The sequence below is a fragment of the Pteropus medius genome, unplaced genomic scaffold (assembly GCF_902729225.1).
Source record: "Pteropus medius unplaced genomic scaffold, Ma_sr-lr_union100, whole genome shotgun sequence".
Taxonomy (NCBI): Eukaryota; Metazoa; Chordata; class Mammalia; order Chiroptera; family Pteropodidae; genus Pteropus; species Pteropus medius.
The window spans coordinates 2,223,891-2,248,139 of NW_024349224.1; the positions used below are offsets into that span (position 1 = coordinate 2,223,891).

The 24,249-nt window shown below is 57.3% G+C and overlaps 1 protein-coding gene across 1 annotated transcript in view; it reads right to left on the reverse strand.

Moving 5' to 3' along the window:
- Positions 1–24,249, reverse strand: part of LOC120617382 (ATP-binding cassette sub-family C member 11-like) — a 36,566-nt gene that overhangs the window by 9,719 nt on the left and 2,598 nt on the right. The window contains 17 exon segments of the mRNA XM_039881085.1: positions 282–395; positions 1,382–1,460; positions 2,219–2,378; positions 3,650–3,839; positions 5,178–5,267; positions 6,170–6,356; positions 7,045–7,182; positions 7,307–7,533; positions 9,033–9,230; positions 12,029–12,132; positions 14,100–14,195; positions 15,702–15,795; positions 15,873–16,007; positions 17,177–17,380; positions 18,601–18,673; positions 19,796–19,920; positions 22,417–22,543. Coding sequence (XP_039737019.1) covers positions 282–395; positions 1,382–1,460; positions 2,219–2,378; positions 3,650–3,839; positions 5,178–5,267; positions 6,170–6,356; positions 7,045–7,182; positions 7,307–7,533; positions 9,033–9,230; positions 12,029–12,132; positions 14,100–14,195; positions 15,702–15,795; positions 15,873–16,007; positions 17,177–17,380; positions 18,601–18,673; positions 19,796–19,920; positions 22,417–22,543 — 2,341 coding nt within the window.

Genomic DNA, 24,249 nt, shown 5'->3' on the forward strand with positions numbered 1-24,249 from the left:
ACAGTGGGAAGTTTGTAAATTCCCAAGTTTCTAACTTTTTGGCTTTTCGTGAGAAAAGCACGTCGTGACTTGGTTCTGGGGGGACCACGTCACTGAGGTGTCAGGGTCTGAGGGAGCCCCGGCTGACAGCCCCGCCCCAGGGACACGCGTGGAATGGCAGTTAGTGACATTAGTGAGCCCTGTGGATGGTGCCATTGTCCTGTGGTACTGGAGGGGGACACGGCCAATGCGTCCCCAGCCCAGGCACCCTCGGTGACCTCGCAGGCCGTCGGGAGTCTCACCTCGGGCTTCTGAAGGATCACTCGAGCGATGCAGAGCAGCTGCCTCTCCCCCACGGAGAAGTCCGCCCCATTTGCCACCACTTTGGCCCGCAGCTGCTGGGGCAACTGTGAGATCTGTGATGCCAGGGAAGACGGGACGTCGGCACGCAGGTCTGCGGTGACACCCGACCTGTCCCCCTCATAACCCTCCTGTCCGTCTGGGACGTCGGCACGCAGGTCTGCGGTGACACCCGACCTGTCCCCCTCATAACCCTCCTGTCCGTCTGGGACGTCGGCACGCAGGTCTGCGGTGACACCCGACCTGTCCCCTATAAATCTCTCCTGTCTGTCTGGGACGTTTAATGTAGGTTCGCGGTGACACCTCCGGACCTGTCCTCATAACCCCTTCCTGTCCGTCTGGGACGTCGGCACGCAGGTCTGTGGTGAGACCCGACCTTGTCCCCCCTCATAATCCCTCCTCCTGTCTGCCCCTTGGGACGTTTGCACAGGTGTCTGCGGTGACACCTGACCTGTCCCCTCATGTCCCTCCTGTCTGGGACGTCGGCACGCAGGTTCTGTAGACGCCCGACCTTGTCCTCTCTTATAACCCTCCTGTCACGGTCCGCGCGGTGCCTTCCCCACACTCTGGTCTTCTTCTCACCTGCAGTGGTCTCACCCCACCTCGAGGTCTGAGCGTACTCTCTTAGTCCCTGTGCCTGGAATGTTCCGTGTCATTGTTCCCTCAGTATCTATCTGGTCTCGGCTCAAATGTCCCGTCCTCCAGGAGCCCCGATTGGCCAGCCCGTGCAGAGGAGCCACCCCACCCCTGAGGCGTCTGTCGGTGTAGTCACTGCCACTACAGCACTTGACCCAGCTGGAAGCGTCTCCGTGCCCCGTGGCTGGTGGCCTTCACCTCCCGTGACGTGAAGCAGGCGGACAAAGGCCTCGCCCGCCTCTGCTGCGCTCCTGGGCCTAGAATGTGCCTGGCTCACTGCTGGTGTCCGGGCACCATCGGCCTTCAGTTAGGGATCCCAGCGCATCTGGCCTCCGTGGGGCGGTCTGATCCGGGACCAACAGCAGACCACGCGGAGCACCCCGCGATCGGGCCTCGGGGCTCTTACCGTGCTGCTCAGGAAAGTCTTCTCCAAGGCCTCCCAGAGCTGCTCATCCATGTGGCAGTCGAAAGGGTCCGGGTTGAACCTGCCAGAGGGGACGGACGGGGCGCTCGGCGACCACACGACCCCCGGGGCTCCCTTGAGGGCTCATTTCTGGTGCCAGTCAGTACCCATCCCTTCTGCAGGCAGCAGCCCCCAAGTTTTGTTTGGGGGCCACCGGCTCCCCAGATATGAGTCCCCAGGCTCCAGGTGACGCTCTACCCCCAACCGCAGAGGTGGGACCCGGGTGGAAGCGAGTCAGCATGAGCAATGTGTGTGTGTGTGTGTGTGTGTGTGTGTGTGTACACACATAATATGTATCATGTCAACCATTTATAAATATACGATACAGGGGCATTAGATTCATCCCCCTGCCTGGAATGTGTACCCCGGAAACCAGCAGTTCCCAACATCCGGCCCCAAATGTCCCCAGGAGCTTTTCCCAGTGGGCGGAGGGAAGAGAACCCACCGCCTGCGGACACGAGAGTGTGGAAGGCACCGTGCAGACGCCGGACAGCAAACAGACGTGGCCAACCCCGTCGGGGTTTTAAGACATAAAAATTATGTCTGGCTTCTGTCTGGACATCAGAGTTTACAGAGCGACCCCGTGTTTATCGGGGCTTCATTTGATCTTCAAGGCCTCGATGAGGTGGGCCAGGCAGGCACGAGGGTTCCAGAAGCTGGAGCGGCGGCCGCCAGCTAACCGAGGCAGGCCAGCCCTGGCCTCCAGAGCAGCCCTGGCCTCCAGCGCACTCCTCCGGGAGCCTGGCCATGTCCCAGGCTCACCTCTGGCCCCGCACTCACCTGGTGGTTCCTGAGAGCAGGATAGGATCTTGAGGGATGATGGAGAACTTGGACCGCAGGTCCTCCAGGCCGATGCTACAGATGTCCACGCCGTCGATGAGAATCCGGCCCGCCGTGGGCTCCACCAGGCGGTACAGCGCCACCGCCAAGGAGGACTTCCCTGTGGGGACAGAGGGCGAGGCCTTGGCTTCCTGACCCTGCGCTGGGGGCAGCACTGGGCAGCTCGGGACACGCCTGGCGTGCACACGTGACCCGCTCCCGTCCATGGCCCAGCCGGTGTCATGACGAGCAGAAGGCGGCTGGAGTCTCTGCTCCGGGCGGTGCCCCAAGCCACGAGCAGCTCTCCAGCAGCCGAGACTGGGGGGCACGCGTGGAGCCCCGGATTAAACCCGGCTTTGTTTCACACATGACGTTACTGTTATTTTTTAAGTTCTTTGCCAGAATTTTAAAAATCCAAAGTCCTATGTATAAAAATTCAAACAGCATGCTTCTCTAGCGACAGTAGGACCAGCCACACTGGCCCCATGTCCACTCCCCCGCAGACAGGAAGCAGCTGGAACTGAGTGTAGGGCTTCCGTGAGGGGGGACAGTGTCCTCCAGCTCCGGGCATGGCCCTCCTCGCCCTCCTCCCAGCAACCCAGGCCCAGTGCTACCTGCCAGGCCCCTCGGCATCAACCTCTGCCCTACTTGACAAAGTCAAGGTTCACGGGTGGCAGCGGGTGTCCCGTCCACCTTCAGGGTTCCACTGCCTGCCCCCCTAACGCTCAGGAAATGCCCGATGAGTGTACACAGTCCATCAGGGCACACCCATGGAAGCTCTAGGCATCCGGAGGGGCTACCTGGAGGAGGCGGCTCCGGGGGTGCTCGAGGGCGGGCCGAGGGCGCGGCGAGTGTCTCTGAACACTGGGTTTGAACAATGCGAAGAGTGGGAGGGAGTGAAACTGGGCGAGATCTCCCAAAAGTGCTCGGAGCAGAAGGGAAGGAAATGAGTCGGAAAGGGGAGGGGGCTGAGGAGGGGTCTAGGAAGGGGGGGGAGGGCAAGAAGGAAAGGGGGACCCAGATTTCACTCCTCGCCCTCCCCTGCACCCTGTTCGCCCTTCCTGTGTCGGCTCGGGCGCCGGCCTCGGACCCCAACGGCCGACCGTGCTCTGACCACCCCCCTTCTCCTTCGTCTGTGGCACTCGCCACGGTCTGCAGTTAAGCATCTTGTTTACTTCCCACTAATGACCTGCTTAACACCTAGGATCCCCACTGAACCCCCGCGACGTCAGCGACTTTGGGTTTTGCTCGCCAGTGTCCGGCACAGGGCCCAGCCCAGAGCGAGGGCCAGCAGACCCCTGAGGCGTCACCCAGCAAACCCAGGCCTGAAAACAGGCCCAGCCCCCGAAGGCCGGAGCCGAGGGCGGGGGGTCCGTGGGGTGCTCGGCTCACCGGAGCCCGTCCTTCCCACGATGCCCACCACTTCCCGGCCGCGGATCGTCGGGCTGATGCCCCGGAGAATGAAGGGCGTGTTCTCTCTGTGTCTCATCTGATAATCCTGGAACGTGATGTCCCCATGCCGCGGCCACCCGCGGGGACAGCTGTTGCCTTCTATGTGTAAAGGAGCCTCAGGAGCACACAACTTATTTTGGGAGAAAGAAAAAGAAATCAATGGTTACCCCCCATCTCCAACCACCCCGCTGACTCGCCAGCTCCCGCCCCGGCCTGCCCTGATCGTGATCAAGCCACCGGCCATGGGATCAGAAGACACCCGAGAGGGACATCCCTGTCCCCACTCACCCGAAGGGCAGAGAGTTTCGTCCCCAAAGAGTGATGAACCACATCGCTAGCCTTCTCATTACTAACATAGGGAACTTTTCCTGATTGAAGGTGTGAGATTCTAGAGACATAGAATCCAGAATAATGATAGCGAGGGTGGCAGAGCCCTGTGGGGCGTGTTTGTCTGCTCGGAGCCCCGTGCAGACCGTTCTCTCTCTGTCCTCGTCCCTTGAGGGACGAGGCCTTTTCACCTGCATTTCACAGACAAGGGAACGGGGGCTCAGGCAGGCTGGACGACTCGCTTCGGCTCACACCGCTGGTGAGTGGACAGGCGAGGGCTCTGCGCCAAGCACAGTAGGGTGTGTTTGGAGGGGAGGGTGGCAAGAAGCAGGGTCTCCTGGGTACCGGTCCCACTCCCCACTGCCAGCGCCGTGTCACGACGGCGCCCCTCAGGGTTAAGTCGCGGCTCCACAGTTCACAGAGCCCACTCGGGTGAGAGGGGCAGGAGGCCTGGCTCTGCCAGCCCCTGGCTGTGTTATCTTGAGCAAGATGCTCAGCCTGGCCCGGCCTCAGCTTCCTCTTCTGTGTAATGGGGATAATAATCCAATCGACCTTATAAAATGGCTCTGTGACTCCATGAGACAACTTCTGTATGATAGCATGGAGCCTCTCCTGTGGGCAAGGCACGGCTATGTCCTCTACACATCACATAATTTACTCTTTGCTGCAGCCCGGTGAAGCAGACGCTGCCATCTCTGCCGCTTCAGAGATGGGGACAGAGGAGAATGGGTTGCCCCAGGCTACACAGCTGACTCAAGTGGCAAAGCTGAGACCTGAACCCAGTGATCCAGCCCCAAAATCTATGCACCTAAATACCGTGACGTAAACAAAAGCAGTAGTAACAACAATTATTATCATTATTACCATCAGCCTTGGTGAACCTCTCATTTCTAGAAAAGGAAGATTATTCCATCTACACCCAGGAACGCTGGCACATACAGGGGCTGGTCGGAATGAGCCAGTGGAATGGGAGGGCCTCAGCCAGGCGACATACACAGGCCCCGGGGCCGACGGGAGGAAGGGCCCCGAAGGTCTCAGAGCCTCGGGGATGGGGGCTTGTGGAGGCTGCAGAGGCTGAGCCCGGCCCGGCTCGGAGGCAGAGGCCCCAGAGCCCCCGCCCGCACCCAGACCGCGTCCCCACCTGCATGTACTGCAGAATCCTCTCTGCCACGGTGAAGTGCGCCTCCACCTCCAAGCACATCCGGGCGGTGGCCTGGAGGTTGCCCGCCAGCTGGAGCGGAGGAGAGGCGTCAGGGCCAGTGGCTGCTGGGGCGAGCTCAGGCTCTCATGCTCCTGAAAACCGCTTGCCGCCTCTGGCCTCAAGTGACTCCTCAAACCAAGAGGGTCCCCCACGAGCATGGAGCCCACCCCTGCACTTGGGTGCCATTCTGGGCAAGAATCCCACGGGCGCCCTCCGCTCTCGGCCCACACCGCAGCTGCCCACCCAGCCCCAGTGCGGCCAGGAGCACGGGGCAGTGCCAGGGGATGGGAGCCACTAGATAGATAAAGGCTCCTGTGTCCCCGCCTGCAGGCGAGATAAGGCTGGGAGCGTCCCGCATGCTTCTCGGGAGACCCCAGCAGAGCCAAGCATGGTGGCCTAGGACAGACCTCAGCGACACACCCTCGTCCTTATGCTCTGTGAAGTCCAGGAACCCCAGCTCCAGGGAGGGCTGGGACCCTCACCTTTCCAACAGCCTCCTCGGACGCCTCAGAAAACTCGGTGACTGGCCCCGAGCACAAATGGTGACGTGAAAAGGCACCAGCCAGACAACCCAGATGTTGTTGTTCTTGTTCTGCTCTGCTTTTAACCCTCCGCCCGTTCGGACAACTCCTCCCCCCGTGGGCCTCAGTTTCCCCATCTGCACAATGAGAGGGGTGGACTCTGTCGCCCGTGGGCTCCCTTCAATTCCAATTAGTCTACGATTCCACTAAATATCGTTACGTACAGACTTCCGAGTTCAGTGCTGACAGAAACAGAGCGAAGCGGCCCAGTCCGAAGGCCAAGCACGTGGCTCACCAGCTCGCACACGGCCAAAAGCCAGGACGTAATCAGAGTCCCATGGATCTCCCGGGTCGGCCCACAAGCTACAGACCGACCCCCGCCCTGCCCTGGTCTTGGGGTCTCTCCCTCACCTGCAGAATTAAGTTGATAACCATGGCTTTATAGGAATAGGGGACCGAGGAAGTGCCGAAAGTCACGAACAAGGCCACGACCAAGGTCACCATGTTGGTCATGAGCTCCAGCCTCAGTGCCACCCATCGCGTGGACGACAGGAACATCAGCAGGTAGCTGCTCTGTATGTCGATCGGGTTTTCAAACCTGAGAGAGAAAGGTTAACGTGAAAACCACATGTGTCTGTCTGACCCACGGTTTCCCAAGAGTGCACCGGCTGCTTCCTCCAGCGTCCGGCCGCGAGGCCAGCTCGGACGCCAGCTCCTGCCCGAGGCTTCCTGGAGCCCCGGCTGCAGGCCCCCTCTTCTCCCTCTGAACCCTCGTGGCGTTTTATCTGCTCCACTCCCACGCCGTCTCCCGTTCGACGCGAGGTCGTTACGAAAATGTCATTTCCTTGCGTCTCCCGTCCCCCACCGTGGTTCGGCACAGGCCGTATCTGATGGATCTTTAGAAGCAGGAAAGTCCATATTGCACAGTTAAGCCCCGGCGGCAAGCAGAGGGTTTCTCGTTTGTTTGTTGCAACCAGCGATTCTAAGGCAAACCTGCGGGTGTGACTAACCGAAGGAAATTCTGTTGCCTAGAAAGCCATCGTTCCTTATTATCCTGTTAGGGTTAGATTCCTGCTTGGAAGCAAAGGAAAAAAAGCAGGACAGAGGGCCGAGCCCGTGACGCTTCTCACCGCTAACTCGGTGAGCGCGCACCACCCGCAGCTTCCCAGACATTTCCTACACGCTGACGTCCGACATCCTCGCGAGCACCGTCGTACAGATGCTCCACTCCGACCTCCCCGCCCGCTCCCCACGGGCCCGTCGTCCTCCGCGCCGGCACGACTCACTCCTTCACAGAATCTTCCGTTTTTCCGTAGACGGGGGTGGAGCTGAGGCCGCGCAGCGAGGTGAGGATGTGGGAGACCAGAGGTGACTGGTGATAGACCTCCAGGCTCTTGAACACGTCGATGGCCCTCTTGAAATTCCTGTGGCGAGAAGGACCGCGGGTGACATGGGCCAGCCCTCCTTGGGACCACCCAAGTCTAGGTTGGCCCCAATGTCGCACCCCAACTCACAAAGCCAGTCCACAAGCAAGAAGAACCCACTCACACATAGTACGTGATGCACAGGATGGCCATGAGGACCCCTACGAGCAAGATGTACAGAGATAGCACGGCGGCCATCAGCAGGTTGAGGACGACCCCCAGGAACAGCAGCAGAAACTCCTCCATCACGACCCGCAGGAGCTGGTCCAGCCGATCCAGGTTCCCCGCGAAGCAGTTCAGCAGTCGGCCTGTGGGGGTCGTGTCGAAGAAGCTCATGGGGCAGCAGGAGACCTGCAGGGAGAAGCACCCAGACCACGGGGACACGGTCACCCTTAGGCTCCGCAGAGGTCCAGCCCGCAGCCTGCGGCGGGCGTCCAGGAGGCAGCGTGGCTAACAGCGTGGGCCCGGAGTCACCCTGCCTGGGCTCCAGCACAGCCAGCAACTCCACCTACAGCCGTGTGACCTTGGCCAAGCCCCTTAACCCTTACCTCACGCCCGCCGCATACGGCTGGCGGAAGCAAAGCGCGCCAGCCAGGTACCTTCCCAGCAAACCACGGCCAAAGCGAATGTGCTGGTGAAATTATATCACGCAAGGTACGCCGTTATAGAAGAAGAAGTACAGCGAGTGTGGAAGAGGAAAGCAGTGGAGAGTGGCGGAAGCTATATGGTGCAGTGGAAAACAGGCAGGTGGCGGCGGCGGACGGAGTGCAAAGGAAGGAAGAAAAGTGGCGGCGGAAGCGTGGCGGCGGCAGGGTGGCGAGGAGAGAGGAGGAGTGCAGAAGCCAGAGTATATGGCGAGGAGAGTGAGAAGGAGGGGAGGGGAGGGAGAGGAGGGAGAGGGAGTGGCTGGAGGGAGGGCAGGGAGAGGGAGGAGGGAGAGGAGGGGAGGGAGGGAGGGACGGAGGGAGGGAGAGGAGGAGGGGGAGGGAGGAGGAGGGGGAGTGAGGGAGGGAGAGGTAACATCGAAAGTGCTCAGACAGTCTTTTCCCGGGAGGCATTCCACCAACGCTAGGCCTTGCTGTTTCCTCTGATGGGGTCGTTTGCACCCAAGGTCACCAGTATCCGATGCATCGGAGAAAGCGATGACATTGCCAGGAGTGGTGTGGCGCCATTAGAATACCGCAGTTCGGCGTTCTCATCACAGCGCACAGTTTTCTCATATGTAACATGAGAATAATTACAGGGACCTGCGGGCGATTACACGTAACTCCGTGACAGTGCTCAGCCAGCCGAGGCCAGCGTCGGTGTGGCCACCGACCCTCCAGCCGCGGACACTGGCTCCAGCAGCGGGAGAGCTTCGCTGCGGCTGCCCTGGCCTGCCCCCATCTGCCTCGCGACCCAGCGTCTGCCTGCAACTCTGTGACATTCTGAAAAAGGCCAAACGGTGGAGACAGTCAAGAGATCAGGGGTTCGGGGGAGGGCGGGATTTTCAGGGCAGAGAAAAGAGTCTGTACGACACTGAATGGTGGATACGGGTCGGCGCACATTTATCAAAACCCGTAGACCGTGCAGCACAAGGAGCGAGGCTCAGAGGACACTGCGGACCTTAATGACGACAATGATAAGGAATCGACATTGGCTCATCGACTGTAGCAAACGTCCTACACGCACGCAGGACGTCACTAATAGGAGCAAGCAGGGGCCTGGTGAGGGGCATTTCAAAACCCGAGATTTTCTGCTGAATTTTCCTCGGAGCAAAAACAGCTCAAAAAAAGTCATTAAAAATCAAAACGGGCAAGGTCGGGGTTCGGTCCGCAGCCACGCCCAGCGCCCAGCGCCCAGGCCCATACCTTGCCGTAGAGCTTGTTGTGAAGGACGGAGGATGCTCTCCTCGTGATCTTGGTGACCACCCCCGAGGAGCACACCCCAGTGAGGATCATGCACAGGGTGCCGAGGCCGTACACCAGCTCATACAAGAGCAGCTGGGGGTCGTCCAGTATGTCGCCTCGGTCTGCGGAGGATTTGTTGCTTTCCTGGCTGCTGATGGCCTTCGGGAAAGAACAGGGGGTGTGACGTGACGAAGGGTACACTTGGTCTCTGTCCGCAGTTCCTGGCAGAGCTCCTGAGACGACAGAGTGCCAGGATCCTCTTTTGTTCTAATACTTGGCCTTGACTCTGGTTCCCAAACTTCTAAGACCCTGGGAGATTCTGGAGTAATGGGAGTCTCTCTGTAGCGGACGATACGGCTGGGGGTTGGGGCCTGAGGGCCCCTGGATAGCTTCAGAATGGGGGCTGGTCACCAGAAAGACCAAACCACGAGTGAAGAAGGCTCGGAACTTTCAGCCCCGTGCCCATCCTCCCCGGGTGGGGAGAAGGGCTGGACGTTACATTATTAATTTATTGTGCGTATGGGATGAAGCCCCATAAACATCACTGAAAAACGGGGTTCAGAGAGCTAACGAACTGGTGAACACGTCCACGTGCCAGGAGGGTGGTGCCCCCCCAACTCCACGGGGACAGACACCCCTGCACTTGAGGACCCTCCTGGACCTATGTACCTCTTCATCTGCCAGGTCATCGTATGTTTTATTACGTCCCTTATATATAATAAGCTGGTAGACGTATTTCCCGACTTCTGTGAGCCATTCTAGCGAATTAGAATGGCTCACAGAACACCCCTGGAGGGGATCACAGGAACCCCCAGTTTATCGTGGCTCCGTCAGTCGCACGGGAGGTCCTCCCTCGTGATCGGCGTCTGAGGTCGGGGGTGGTCTTGTGGGGCTGAGCTCTTAACCTGTGGGCTCCGCTGACTCCAGGGGCTGAATGTGAGGATGGGAGTGGTCGATACAGGGAAAACCTGCTCCCTGGGTGTCAGAGGCGTGTGCGTGAATAGAGAGGAAACGTGAGTTTTCTTTTTTAGGGGGTCAGACCCCCTGGATCCAGGGTGAAATTCATTGGGGAGGAAAGTCCTCCTCGCTAGGGCCACATAAGGGTCAGTGGCTGGCGCAAGGTGAACCCGTATGTTAAAACCGCCCAGCTCGGGCTACAAAACAGTCACGGGGCTGTGCGGTACGACACAGGGAATGCAGCCGAGGACAGTGTGATAACTGTGTGGTGCCAGGCGGGGACCACCCCGTAAACTATATAAATGTCTAACCACTCTGCTGGACACTCGAAACTAATATAAAATAATCCTGTCAACTGTAATTGAAAATAAAAATTTTAAAATTTTTCTGCTGCTTTTCTTCTGCTTTTCCCTGCCTCTCCCTCCCCACCGCCCCAAGCTGGATCAGGCCCCTCTGTGCATCCCTGGACCACGCTAGAAGTCTCTAGAAGTCTAACCAGCCTGTCTCCCTGACTCGTGTCCCTCCACGCCGTTACCCGCTCCCCGCTCTCCGTCCCAAGGCACCCTGCTTTCTAGAGAGGCCCCTTTTCTTCTGTCACAGTAGGAAATGGCTTGATCGACCGCTTCACGCTGTGCTGTTAGAATCCAGCGCTTGAGCACCCTCCAGCATCCTCCCGCCCTGTCTGCAAGCTCCGTCTGCAAGCTCCGTCTGCAAGCTCCGTCTGCAAGCTCCACCGCTGCATGCACGGAGACCCTGGGGGTCTGCCTGCCCAGACTCCTCGCAAGCGAGGGCCCAGGGCAGATTCTGCCAAGGAGAACCACAGGGAGTCTGCGAGCTGGAGGAGGAGACGCCATCATACTCTGGTGGAGACTATGGGCAGGGGCTCGGGACACGGGTTGGGCCAGCGGCTCACGGGCGCCCGTCTGAGACTCTCTGGGCCACGGCAGCACTGCCTGCTGCTGCGATGACTGGGGCCCCTTCCCTGCGGACCCCCACCCTCCCGAAGGCCGTGCGGCCTCTGCCTCCCGCGTCCGAGCTCCAGAAGCTCTACGTCAAGTGGCTTCCGTTTCCCCAATGAAACCCTGCCTGACACACGACTCAGAAGAGACTGGATCCAACACTGGCATGGCTTTCGGTGGCTTAAGGTGTGTCCCTAGGAGGGCCGCACCCCACTCGCCCCCCTCGCCTTAAAATGCCAGCACCTGGGCCTATTTCCCCAGCTCCGTCTCCCGCACTCACTATAAAGGGCTCACAGGAGTGTGGATCTCCCGCAGGTCCGAAGCATCTCTCTCCAGGACCTGGGGACCATTCCTTTGAAATGCAATCATCAGAAGGACAGGGTCCCTGTCCCCCAGTCTCTGTGGGAGGATGGACCCCAAGCGGCGTGGCCACCAGCTAGCAGGCCGGGCGGCTCGCTGGACACCGGCCCCGTCCGGCATGTTCTCACTTCCCCGACTCTACTGAGCCCCGACACTCCCGGCTCCCTCGTTCTCCCTGTCAAATCCCCAAGTCACCTCTGCACCAATCAGCATGGAGCTCGGGCCTCTCCCCTGCGGCCGGCAGTGACTGGATGAACTCGGTCCCCTGGGTCCCCTGCAGTTAACTCGTTTGTCTTGGAGGTGGCCTCCCGACCCGTGCGGGGGTCGGGGCGGGGTGGGGGGGGCGCATATTTTCAATCAGGAGAGCGAGAAGGCAACACTGCCGTTCAAGGATAGAGGTGGTATGCAAAGCGTCCCTGGGGAGCAGAAATGTCTTGGTTTTGTTCCAACAAGTCTGCATGGGTGACGCTCATTCTGTGAGCAAGGAGGTCAGCGCTGGGAGGGAGGGAGCCCCTGGAATTCTGGACCTCAGAAGTCCTCCCCGGAGCCCCATTTGTCCTGTTGGCAGCGGCAGGCTCTGGGCTGGTTGTGAGGGTCCAGGCCATGCTGTGGACCCTCAGGGAAGCCACCTCGCTCCACCCAAGCCACGGAAATGCGCCTCGCTCCCACCACGGCACTCACCCCCGAGCCCTGCTCCAGCCAACAGCTCAGCCACCAGAAGTCGAAGAGGATAAAGACGATGAAAATCAGCATGAGAAGGAAAGACACGGTAGAGACCACGGAACCTGGGAAGAGGAGGGGAGGTGATACGCGGGCGCCGCGGGAAGGTGCACGGCAGGTGTGGACAAAGCTGCTGTTCGCCCTGTGTCCCTGGACACCGCGGAGCACTGCCGAGAGCTGGGTTCTCAGGCCAGAGAGCCCTGGCTTCGAGTCTCGGCTCTACTACTTGCAAGCTCTGTAACTGTGGGCGAGGGACATTCTGCCTCCTCACCTGCGGGATGGCGATGTGAGTCACACCAGCCTCATGGGCCACTCTGAAGATGCACCCAGCCCAGGGCCCGGCACGTAGTGTATTCTAGAGAAGGTAGTTCCCCTTACACGGGTCCTGAGGGTTTAACTTTCAAAATCACAATGGCTGCCTTTCATGGGGTATGTATACTCCTTGCATACGAAGTGCCAGGCATAGCGCTAAAAATGTGCACCGTTTCTGAGTGAGAGTTTCCTATTCCCATTTACTGAGTCTCCAAGGGGTGGGGTAATGTGCCCCAAACCACAGAGCCGGGAGATGGGGGGCTGGGATTCAAACAAGCCAAGGAGGGGTACACCCAGCTTGCATCCTCACCTTTAGCATCTGTCTCTGGCCCCAGCATGCTGCCCTCCTAGCCAGTCTGTGTCCCATACTCTGCCCCCCCGATCCCACGCTCAAGGGCCACCTCTTCCCTTCTCCGATGACATCTGAGACTGTGCCTGGCTACAGAGATCTCTCTCACTCTCTAGTGGGTGCAAATGTCCAGCTAGATCCCAGGGTTGGTTCTTAGATGGCCTCGTGGCCCCTCCCCTCCGGAGCCTGGCTCATACTAACGTTTGTAAATCCGAGTCAAACGGCAGCCTGATGCATTCATGCACTTCACAAGCGCGTGCTGGGTTCCCGCTCGGCCAGGCCCTGTGTCACGGGGCTGCTTGTGGTGGAAGGGGTGGGGACGGCGATCTCTCCGGCTCAGCCTGCCGCTTCCTCCCCACGACAGGTGGAGAGGAGACTCACCTCACACAGGGTTAGGTCCCAAAGTCCATGAAGAGTAAAACGTTGACAAGGAGTCAAAATTACTCTTGGAAACCTCTTAAAGGACTCAAAAAATGCAGAATCGCACGCTTGGACTCGTGGCTGGAACACGGCATAGGTATGTGTGCACAGTTTGGCGATGTGCACCACTTAGTAAAGCAGTAGTGTCGAAGCTTCTCAGTGCCTTCGGAAACACATCTTCATACCATCGAAATAAAAGCTTCGCCGATGGTCTAACGTCGGCGATGCCGATGGTTTTTATCCCATCCCATCCTGTTTCTTTCACTGCACTTAAAATTGACTCAGTTGATTTCACAGCCCGCCAGTGGCGAAGGACCCACAGCTGGAAAAACACTGAAATACCCAACCCAGCCTGTCCGCAGCCCGCAATCCCGACCATCTCACTTAAGCTCGCATGCAGCAAGTGTCTGTTCCCCCGACCCTAAATTACCCCCGGGCAAGGTGCTAGCCGACTAGGGACACCCCTACAGTCCAGGGCCTCCCCTCCAGATCAATCAAACCAGTCAACCCGAAGCTTACTCCGTGTACCTGCCTGCCTTGCCCACACCTTCCCACAAAAACCCCAACTGCGTCTATGGGCCACGCTCTCCCTTCTTGCCCCGCTGCCTCCCGAAACCAGGTGCTTCCCCAGGTGGCCCTGCGTGGCACGCCAGGCCCGCTGGTAGAAAGCTCTCCCTCCGTGACAATGATTTCCACGTCTGCGTGTCTCATCTACCCGATGAAAACAAACCCCAGGCGCCCTGGAACACGAGTACCCGCAGAGCTTCCAGCACCGACTGTGGCGGCAGAGTTGCTGTGACTGAGGCGCGTTGGGATCGTGCAAGGTAAACCACGTGGCGTGACTCCGCTGCACCTCAGGGCATCACGACCTCCTGCCAGCCAGTCTGGCCCAGCTTCGGTGGCAGGGCTGGTCCCAGAGGGGACCCCCGGCCGGGGAGGGAGCGGCTGGACCGTCCCTCCGGCCGCCCGGACGTGGTGGGTGGTGGCAGACGCGCCATCTCAGTGACCCTTCTTCGCTCTCCTTCTTCGTGAGCTGATTTTCCAGCCCTGGGGAGGAGGAGGAAACGGAGCGTCTCTCAGCCTCCTGCACCTTCTTCCAGAGTCAGGACGAGTCCTTGCAAAGCCTTCCGCTCCTGGCTGCCGCCCTTTTCCAGCTCCCCCGCCATCCACCTACAGGGCCCACCCACGTCCAACCCTAACCAGCAGCTTTTCCATGCAACACTCTGCTGCAGGAAACCTTTGACCTGGACCCCAGCATCCGGAGAGCGCGTCCCTCCCCGACTATGCAATCAGCTCTCGAGGGCCTGGACTTCCCAAGAGCCCGACGTGTTGAGAGAGGCAGCTGGAGAGAGTAAACAAAGCAGTGACCTGGGACGAAGAAACTAGACTCAAGAATTGTCATCACGGTACTGTGCAACCTCAGGTAAATCCCTGAACCTCGTGTGTTCTCATTTGGTAACTGGCGGGCCTACACATGGCTGCTAAGATGCTTTGCAGCAATGCACTTCTGACACAACTGCACAAAACACAGTTGTGACACCTGCCCAGGCAGATTCTTGGCCCGGAGCAGGATAGGGGGTGGGGGGGGGGCGGTCCCTGGAGATGCCAGCACACGCTCCTGATGACAGGAAGCAGCACGGTGGAGAATGCCTGTTATTTCTGCCTGATTCTCTTCTTCTGATAACAACACCCCAATATTTCCTGGGGAAGCGAGCCCCCTCACTGGAATTTGAATCTTGAGGGAAATTACACCAGGATGGAAAATATTTGGAGATTTTCTTCGGAAATATTCGGTACCCGCTCCTGCTGCTGAAGCCCCCAAGTCGCCGAGGCCTGGTTCCTCATCTTTTCCTTTCATCCTGTGAGATCAATCACCCTTTCCCTCCAATTATTTTTCTGCCCAGATCAGTTTCTGACCTTCACGGCCGAAGATGCTCTTGGTGACAGGAGCCTACGATGTGCCAGGCATTACGTTAGGACCTCATCTAATCTCCACCACCAGACTGAAAAGCTGGGACTGCGACCTTCGCCTGTGCCCAGGAGGGTCCGGAGAGGCTAAGGTGCGTGGCCGAGGTCACACAGCTTTGTAAGCAGCAGGGCCGGAATTCAAACCCAGAACCGACCTTATTTTAAAAAGGGACGTCTTTCTGTCCAGTTGTCCCCTCTCAGGGAAGAGCGAGGCCGTGAGCCTCCAGACACCGGGGCCTGGGCCCAAATCCTTCCTGATTTTAATGCCTTTATTTTTAAACCTGTGTTCCTCACAACCATATAATGAATGAAAATCCAAATGCCTTGCAAAGTTCTCAGCTTATGCCACTTCAGGCCAAAGCGACCCACCGTCCTGCCTCTGCCTCCCACCCTCAGCTGTGCCACCCACAGCACTCGTCCCTGGACCCTCCGGTCCTCTGACCTGCACAGGCCGCAGCCGTGGCCCTCAGCCACGTGGCGTGTGATGTCTAGGACCCCAGGCCGTGAGAGGCATGGCCCGGGCGGGGTTCCCTGGGGAATCCAGGCCGGCACAGCATCGTCCCCACCTGTCCCCAGCACCGTTACCAGCATTGCCGCCGAGAGGCTCCTCCTGGCCAGAGGTCCGGGCCCGAGCCGGCTCCTGGGGCTCTTCTGCCTTTGCCGTGTCCTCCATCACGTTCTGGGGAGAACCAGCCACAGCGAGTGCAAGGGCCGCTCCTCTGCGTGGGAAGGGAGGCGGGGCGGCGTGGACCTCACCTGTGTGGCTTCCTGGCGCGTCTTCTGGATGAGGTGGACGTATCTCCCCCTTTTCTGCCTTAATTCACTGTGAATTCCTTTTTCACAGATTTTCCCATCTTCTAGCAAAACGACCGGGTCACAAAACTCTAAATACTGAAGAGTCCGAAGAAATAAGGCTGTTCAACTTCACTATTTCAAAGGAAAATGTAAATTCGAAGCACGACAAAAATGTTATTTTAGACCACCAGGATGGCAAAGAATTTAAACGTCGGAAAACCCCAAGTGTCAGTGGTGACTGGAAATAAAGGAAATTCTCATTAGATTTGGGGGGAGGGGTGCAACTGCTTTGGAGAAACAATTTGACAACATCTAGTAACACTAAAGATTTCTGAAGAATTAGGAACCAACAATTCAACCCTTAAAACTCTATTCTAAAAAAAAAAAACTCTCAAACATGCTGATAGACACATGTAGAACGATGTACGTTGAAGCATTTTTTCTAAAAGTGAAACGTGGGGGCGGGGGTAACCTGTCTATTCTAGAGAAATAAAGTTCTGGTATGTTCAGATATTGGGATACTATGCCAGTGAGTATTAACTGAAGTTACATGCATCAACGTGGAAATTCTCAAAAATAGAATATTGAGTGGAAAAAGCAAATGAACGTAAGACGCACAGAGTGAAAGATCAATTACGTAAACTCGTAAATGCGGAAGAGGAGATTTTATCATGTCCGAAGGTTCATACACCTGTTGCGAAGCTTCGGAGCCGTGGGCTAAGGGACGGGGCGGCGGGAGGATCTGGAACGCGGTCTGGGGGGGCATCCCACGTTCGATCGGCTCGTCTGGGCGACAGACCTGGCTTTTCATTAGACAGTTTTCTATGTCTTTATATTTTATACCCCCCCAAAAAAGAAAATAGGCCACAGCGTAAGAAGAGGGAGAAAGAACAGCACCATGTTGAGACCCACACCAAGTGTGACGACATCTCAGGGAGGGGCCTTGCGAGGGCAGCATGGGGCGCGGCCACGGTGCTCGGTGCTCGACCTGAGGCACGCGTTTTTCGTTTTTTCTTCAAAAGCAGCGGCCCGCCCATAAAATACCAAAGGGAAAGGAGACTTTACGATTTCATTTCGACTTTTCCCGAACTATCTCGTCCGCGTGGGAAGCGAAGGAAATCCGAGCTCTTCACCGCACTCCCTGAATCTGGGTGGCCTCATCTGAGATGGAGGGGAGCTGCTATGAGGTCGCCGAATCACCCTGAAACGGCTCGAGGACCCATATCAGGTGTCAGTCACGGCCAGAGCCCCGGACGGGCGGTCACCTGCAGCTGGTGGGGCACCAGGGTGACAGTCTTCCCCCGGAGGGTCTCCTTAATGCACTCCTCGAAGACCTGCTTCCCCACGCGGGCGTCCACGGCCGACAGCGGGTCATCCAGCAGGTAGATCTCGCGGTCGGAGTAGACGGCGCGGGCCAGGCTGATCCTCTGCTCCTGCCCCCCGGAGAGGTTGAGGCCCCGCTCCCCGATCTGTGGACAGGCAGCCAAAGGCACCCCAGCTGGAGGGTGAGCTCAGCCTGGGGCGCCCACACCAGCCAGGCAGGCGCATGGGGCAGACCCAACCCCCTCAGCACAGCCTCCCGGACACCTGATGATTTGGCACCTCTGCCATTTAAAAACTGCCTTTCTAAATTTGCCTAGTAACGGATGAAAACACTGATTTTAGTTCAATAAAATTGCGTAACTCCTAATTACATACAAATTTTCTATAACCGCAACTTCTCAGGAGGCACATTAAAACTTTAATAATTTAGAAAATAAAATAAATCTCTCATTCCCAAGAGACAGCAGCTGCTAACGTATTACTTGGGTTACAAGCCTCTGTCACGTGCAAGCGGCCCCTTGGCCTGGGTGGCCCACCGTTGACCCCCAGACAGCCGGGCCTGACCCGCGAAGGTGGTGAGCAGAGCTGGCCCTCCGCACCCGTGGGTTTCACATGGGTGGCTTCCACCGACCACGAATCGAAACGGCATTTTCACATTCCCAACCAGAGAGTCCCGACCAAAGATCAAAAATACCATGTTTGATCCTTGGCCGGATGACTTCACGGGCGTGCAGGGCTGACCGTAGGGTCAAACGTTAACTGCGGGCTATCGGCTATGTGGGGGTCGTGCCCTTCCCCCCACGCTGGCCAAGGGTCCGCTTTACTCAGTGGGACAGAGATGCAATCTGCTGCTGCCGCCATGGGAAGGACCACTTTATACGATGCCTTGTGTCAGGAGTGACGGACAGTAGTGGGCCACTGGAGTGATCGGGTCTCCCTGTCATGAGTCCCCTTGCAAACCAGCCCTCCAGGCCGCTGCCGGCTGGCCCACGTGAGTCAGGCTCTGAGGACAAGTCCTGAGCTCCCGTGAACTCTGGAGGTCTCTAGAAGAAGCGTAGAGTTCAAAGAGCGGCTGGGTGACCTCTCGCCACTGCCGGGCCTCCGGTTCACCCCCGCGTGACCTGGACCAGCTGCTTAGCCTGGCCAGGCCTATTTCTCACTCGGTCACTCATTCGACAAACACCAGGCGCCAACTGTGTTCTTCTCCTGATGGGCAGATGCCTGCTCTACCCACAGGGCTCCACGCGCATCGACCCCTGACCCTACAAGCAACCCGACGAGGTCAGCCCGGGCCCTCCTCCCCCCGCCCAGGAGGCGGCCCGAGAGCCCACCACGGTGGGGATGCAGGACGCTCGCTCCCGCTCACCTCCGTCAGGTCTCCGAAGGGCAGAATTTCCAGGGCCCGGTTCAGGGAGCAGCAGCGGAGCACCTGGAGGTACCTGCAGAGACAGAAAACTGAGGGCCAGCGGCCGCAGACGCCCCGGCCCCGCCACGGTCGGAGGGAGAAGGTCTTGCACTGCATTTGGATCTGAACCCGAGGTCGAGAGGAAGCCACTGGAGGCTCCCTGCATTTCCTCCCTTCTACCTTTTAATCCGATACTCGTACTTGGTCAATATTTGAACAGAACAGAAAGAAGACACGGTGAAAAGCAAGTTTCCCTCGCATCTCTGGCCCTCTGCTGCTTTTCCCAGAAGCAGCCACGATGACAGTTTCTTGTGTGTTTATTAAGAAATGATCTATCCGCATATGCATGTGTGCAGCATATACAGACTTATAGGGTCTTAATGGCACCGTAGCGCCCTCTGACATACCCTCACATCAATTATTCAGCCACTCCCCCAAGTCTTTTGCTGCTGTGAACGATGCGTCGTGTGAATTATTTTTTTTTCTCAGCCTTCATATTCGTGGGTGAGTTTACCCATGCATTAAGCACCTAGCAGTGCTGAGCCAAAGCGTTGGTGCGTTTTTATTCTGAGATTTCAAAATAAAATCAGATTTTATGCAGAGATTTCAAAACTGCCCTCTGAGTCCTCAGTCCGAAAGGCTGTGTTTTGGGACGATCGCCTTGGAGGCACACGTGGGGAGGAGCGGCCCCGAGGGGCAAGGACGGATGCGATGGCCGGCGGCCAGCCCCCCAGGCCACGAGTCCAAGCCTGTTTCCTCCACGTTACGCAACTCAGCACCGTGCTGACTTGCCTTTCAGTTAGGGGTCAAAGATTAATATGATCGAAGTTTTAAAGGAAACTTCTGGACAGGGAGGGTTATTGTGGCCCGTACGGTATAACAGGTAAGCGCGAAGTTTCTGAAAAAACTGGATTCAATCCAAGTGACATCAGATCCTGCCAGGTGGGTGGCTTTGGGCACATTATTTAACCTCCTGAGGTCCCAGCTGACTCGCCTAGAATGTGGACATGATAACGCTCTTTCTCTCACAGTGAGGAGGAAATATGGCGATGTATGCTGTGAACACACAGCAGCGTCGGCAGCTGTCAAATCACCGTTAGCCGCTGGGGGTCCCTCCCACCCAGCCACACACTCCACGCCCCTCCCGGGAGCTTACCGGGCCTTGTCCAGCTGGCTCCCCATGAGGATATTCTCCATGATGCTGCCCTCGATAGTCCAGGCCTGCTGGGGGACGTAGGCCAGGCTTCCGCCCACGCTCACCGAGCCGTCCAGCAGCCGCATCTACGGCAGGGCAGCGTGGACCGGGGTGGCCCCTGCCCCCTCACAGCCACAGTGCCCAGGGCTGCATTGTCCCCTGGATCCTGGGGGCTCCCCTGTGTAGAGGGGCTTCTAATAACCATGAGTGCGCCTAAGGGAACAGCCGTGATGATGTGGAACCAAGCCAGCCCGTGACTGCAGGGCTGCACCAAGGCCAGCGCTGATGGCAGCCGACGCCTCCTCACCCAGCCCCTCTCCCTCGCGAGCGTGTCTCCACGCGCCTCCCGGTGAGGCAGAAAGCTCCAGGCCACCTCCGCCCACCCCGCATGTCACAGAATCATTCCTAATGGCGTTAGGTGTGATAATGACTTTGTGGTTAGATGAAAAAATGTCCTCACGTCTTGGAATCATGATGACGTGCTCAATGGGAAAGTGTCAGAATCTCTGTAATTTAAAATAGTTCTACGAAATGTTTCTACGGGGTTGTGGCAAACGTGCAAACGCCCTCGACTCTCAAATCTAGGCGGTGGGCGTGTGCGGTCTTTATTGTGGTATTCGTCCCGCTCTTCCTGCAGGATCAATTTAAAAACACACGTGAAACAAATAAAGACCACAACTCTCACGCCCTTGACCCCAGCACAGGACCCCAGCATCCTGTGCGCCTGCCTCTCATCCTGTGCTTCCTGCTGCTGACTCAGAGTCAGCCTTTCATTCGTAAGAACAGAACCTTAAAATAACATCTTTTCATTTTCCATCCATTGGCAGGAAAGAGATCGGTTCATTTGAAACAAACAAACCATTGGCCACTTAGGAAGGTGGCCTTGAATGGCAGCCACCAGGAAACACAGCTGTAATGAAAAGCTAAGCTCTGCCATCTGGTGGACCTGGCTCATGACCCTCGATCCCCCCTTACCTGTTGTGTGACCTTGGCCAAGGCCCCTCTCCAAACCTCACTGTCAACTGGCCATCACAGCTATGCCTCCCTCATGGGGTTGTTTTCAAGGTCAAAGGAAACAATGGGAAGCTCTTAGCACAGGGCCTGGCATATAAGTACTGTCTAAAATATTCCTACTTTTTTTTTTTTTAATAGAGTCTTTCTTCTCTCCAGTTGCTAAGGACTTCAGGAAAGGCCGTCGCGTGTGAAATGAGCTGAGACCGATGTATTAGGAGAAAACTGCCATCGACAACATGGCCACATGGCAAAGAGGTGATGGGTCTGGCCACGTGCATTCGGGAGAAGGGGCTGAGGGACGAGCAGAATAAAAGAAGGGCACTTGCTAGCTCTCCCAGCAACACGGGAAGGAGGGGTGACAGGCACAGGGACCGGGCAAGAGAGAGAAGCACAGGATGGGGCGAGGCTGGGCTGGGAGCGGACGGCCTGGCGAGACCCCCGTGGGGAGGTGACCATAAACAAATGCCAGGTGTTTTCAGGTGTAACGTGATCGCGAATGTTTTGGGAGAGTGGGTTTGGGCCCTTTGGGAAACCGGAGAAGGGGCTTCGGAAACGCCCGCAAGTGACGGAATGGGGGTTCAGATCTCGGGGGCAGGGGCTGCTGTCTCGCTGCCAGTCCTCACCGCCCTCCCCACTTCCTTCCTGCTCCTTCTCACACTTTCGCCTCCCCCGGCTGCCTCCTAAGGGACAATGGCCTCCACTGGAGCGCGTCACAAGGACTTTGCTTCATGGCGAAATCCTGGAGACCCTGCCACGCCAATTACAAACAGGGTGGGGAAAGCATGGAGAACGGGGAACGGGTGTCCAGGTGACCTCGGAGGCGGCACTCCCGGTCGGAGGCTGCGAAGGAAGCGCAGGACGGGTCACCTCCCCCGGAAGCGCAGGACGGGTCACCTCCCCCGGAAGCACATGCACCACTGTTTTCCACTTACAAAAACTCGCCTGGCTCAGACCCTTTCGAGGAAGAAAGTGATGATGTGACTTATGGGGGGCTGGGAGCTGGGGAGGCCCTGGCCCGCCAGTGGGTGGGTATGTGCGAGTCGCGAGTCGCTTACCTCCCCCAGGATGGCTGACAACAGGCTGCTCTTCCCGCTCCCTGTGTTGCCACAGACCCCTCTAACGCGGTCCCCTGCGAGGCCAAGGACAGACAGGCGTTGGGACAGCACCGCCCTCCCACTTGCATGGGGAGGGGGCGTCTATTGTTCAAACATAGAATGACAAACAGAAAACAAAATCACCACACGTTCCCCAATGGAATAGTGCGTGGCACGTACTCAGAACTTCACGACTGTTAGTTGAGTCTCCTTCCTATCTCCTCTCTAGCCAGACTCGTGAAATATGTCACCCATTTCAGGGGCTTCACGACCCACAGGTCGAGAACCTCCAGCCCCGAGTGAGGCCTCTTGCTGCAAAGGAAGAACCGATATTCTCTGCTCGTCTGAGGGTGGCTCCTACCCACGCTTACGCGTCTCTGATCACCAGCCCCCCCAACACACGGTCTTCGACCAAGCTGGTGGCTTGCCCACGTGACCTCACCTTTTGGAATGTTTGGCCGAAGCATCGTGTACCGACAGGTGGGGGATGCTGTTCTCTTCTAAGAGTTTCCGGAAGCCTCGGATCATGAGCGGTGTGAGCCAAGACAACGTGAGGTAAGAGAACAGGCCGGCATCATCCAGGGGCTGAGGGGCAGGAAACCTAGAAGTCACAGGCAATGTGGTCACCGTGAGGACACTAGCTAGAGAAAGACAATGAAGTCGAGGGCGAGATTTTGAAGGGACGAATTATAACTAAGTGAAACCACAGCGGGGTCCTACGGATGTACAAAAAATTGTGGGTTTTTTTTTCCCCCATGATTCTATTGTTTGCGATAGTCTAAAACCAGCAACAACAAAAACACTCATGAATAGGGGAAGGAGTTACAAAGAAAGAAAAGAGGAATAGTACGGTCTGTGGAAACGGTGCGCAAGTGTCCGAGATTAGAGGGGACGCACCTATGGCACAGGACAGAGCTCTAAGCATCTTAGGCAAAAGATAAACGGCCACTTATGGATCAGGGCGCTGGGATTATGTGTGATTTCTACTTTTTCTTTTTTCAAAAAGGTCTCTATGTCTTTCATCGTATAGAAAATTCAATTTTGAAAAAGCTTTGGGAAGAAAGATGAGAAGTCGAGACGTTTGGGTTCTAACTGCGGCCTCTTTCCTCCAGTCAACAGCCCCTCACGCCGTCATCGCCCACCAGCAGCCGTGGCTGTGCGTCCTAGGTGAGGGTCGCCACGCCTCTGCCAGAGATGCCGGACAGGGAAGGGGCTGGGGGGAGGGCGAGAGATGGCATCAGAAGTGTGGGCTAACTGCGACCACACCGAGGGGGTGAGACTCTGAGTTGGCGCCAGCGACCCCAAGGCACGGCAGAAACAGCCTGTCCCCCTGAGACGGGGTTGCCCAGGGCGACTGAAGCACCAGGGTCTTCGTTCTCGGTGGCCATGACGGCCAGTCGGTGGGGTGACAATGTCGCTCGTATCGATAGGAGCTCGGGTTTCAAAAACGGGGAAACAAATAGTTTGTTAATAGGTAAAATCTTAGCAAACACGTTGGAGAGAAGGGGGAATGGTAAATACCACCGAGGAATTTACCAAAACCGAGGAATCGGATTAGCGTGAAGGTCCCACTGATGGTGATGAATGTAGCGACGTGTGCGTGACTCTAAAACTGGGCCGTGTGAGCGAGAAAGCCATTCGGGAGTGGTTGCACTAAACTACAGTGTACCGGAAAAGGAGAAACCGAATTTCTTTAACTCTTAGGTTTAAAGATGAAGTCGTAAGGCATCTGGCCCTTTTGCCGGCTCCCCATCACTGAGAGTGAAGACCGATGGCCTCGACGTGGCCTGCACAGGCGTGCAGGACCCCTGGCGTCTGCCTCTGCCTGCTGCCTGGGCTCCTGCCACAGCCATTATCGCACATGACTCTCCAGTGGCACTGGCCTCAGGTCGCCCCTCACTTCCTGGACATACCCACCTGTGCTCCTTCTGCCTCAAGGCCAAGCCTCTACGCATGCTGTGCCCTCCGCCCAGGATGTCCCTTCCCTTATTCTTGTCTAGTAAAATCTCGTTCATCCTCTAGGTCTCGGCTTAAGTAGAACCTATCAGGTTGTCACCGTTCCATTGTCCCCTAAGCCCCCACATACTTCTTCATAGCAATATCCTCCAACAGCTTGTCATCACATGTTTATCTATGAGTTGACTTGCTTATTGTCTTCTGTCCCTACATGTGGTCTGTGTTGGGCAAGTGTTATGTCTGTTTTGGTCACTGCTCTTTCCCATGGTCTAGCATAGTGCCTGGCACATGTAGGTACCTAATGATCCTTGTTAGATGGATGGATGGATGGATGGATGGATGGATGAATGA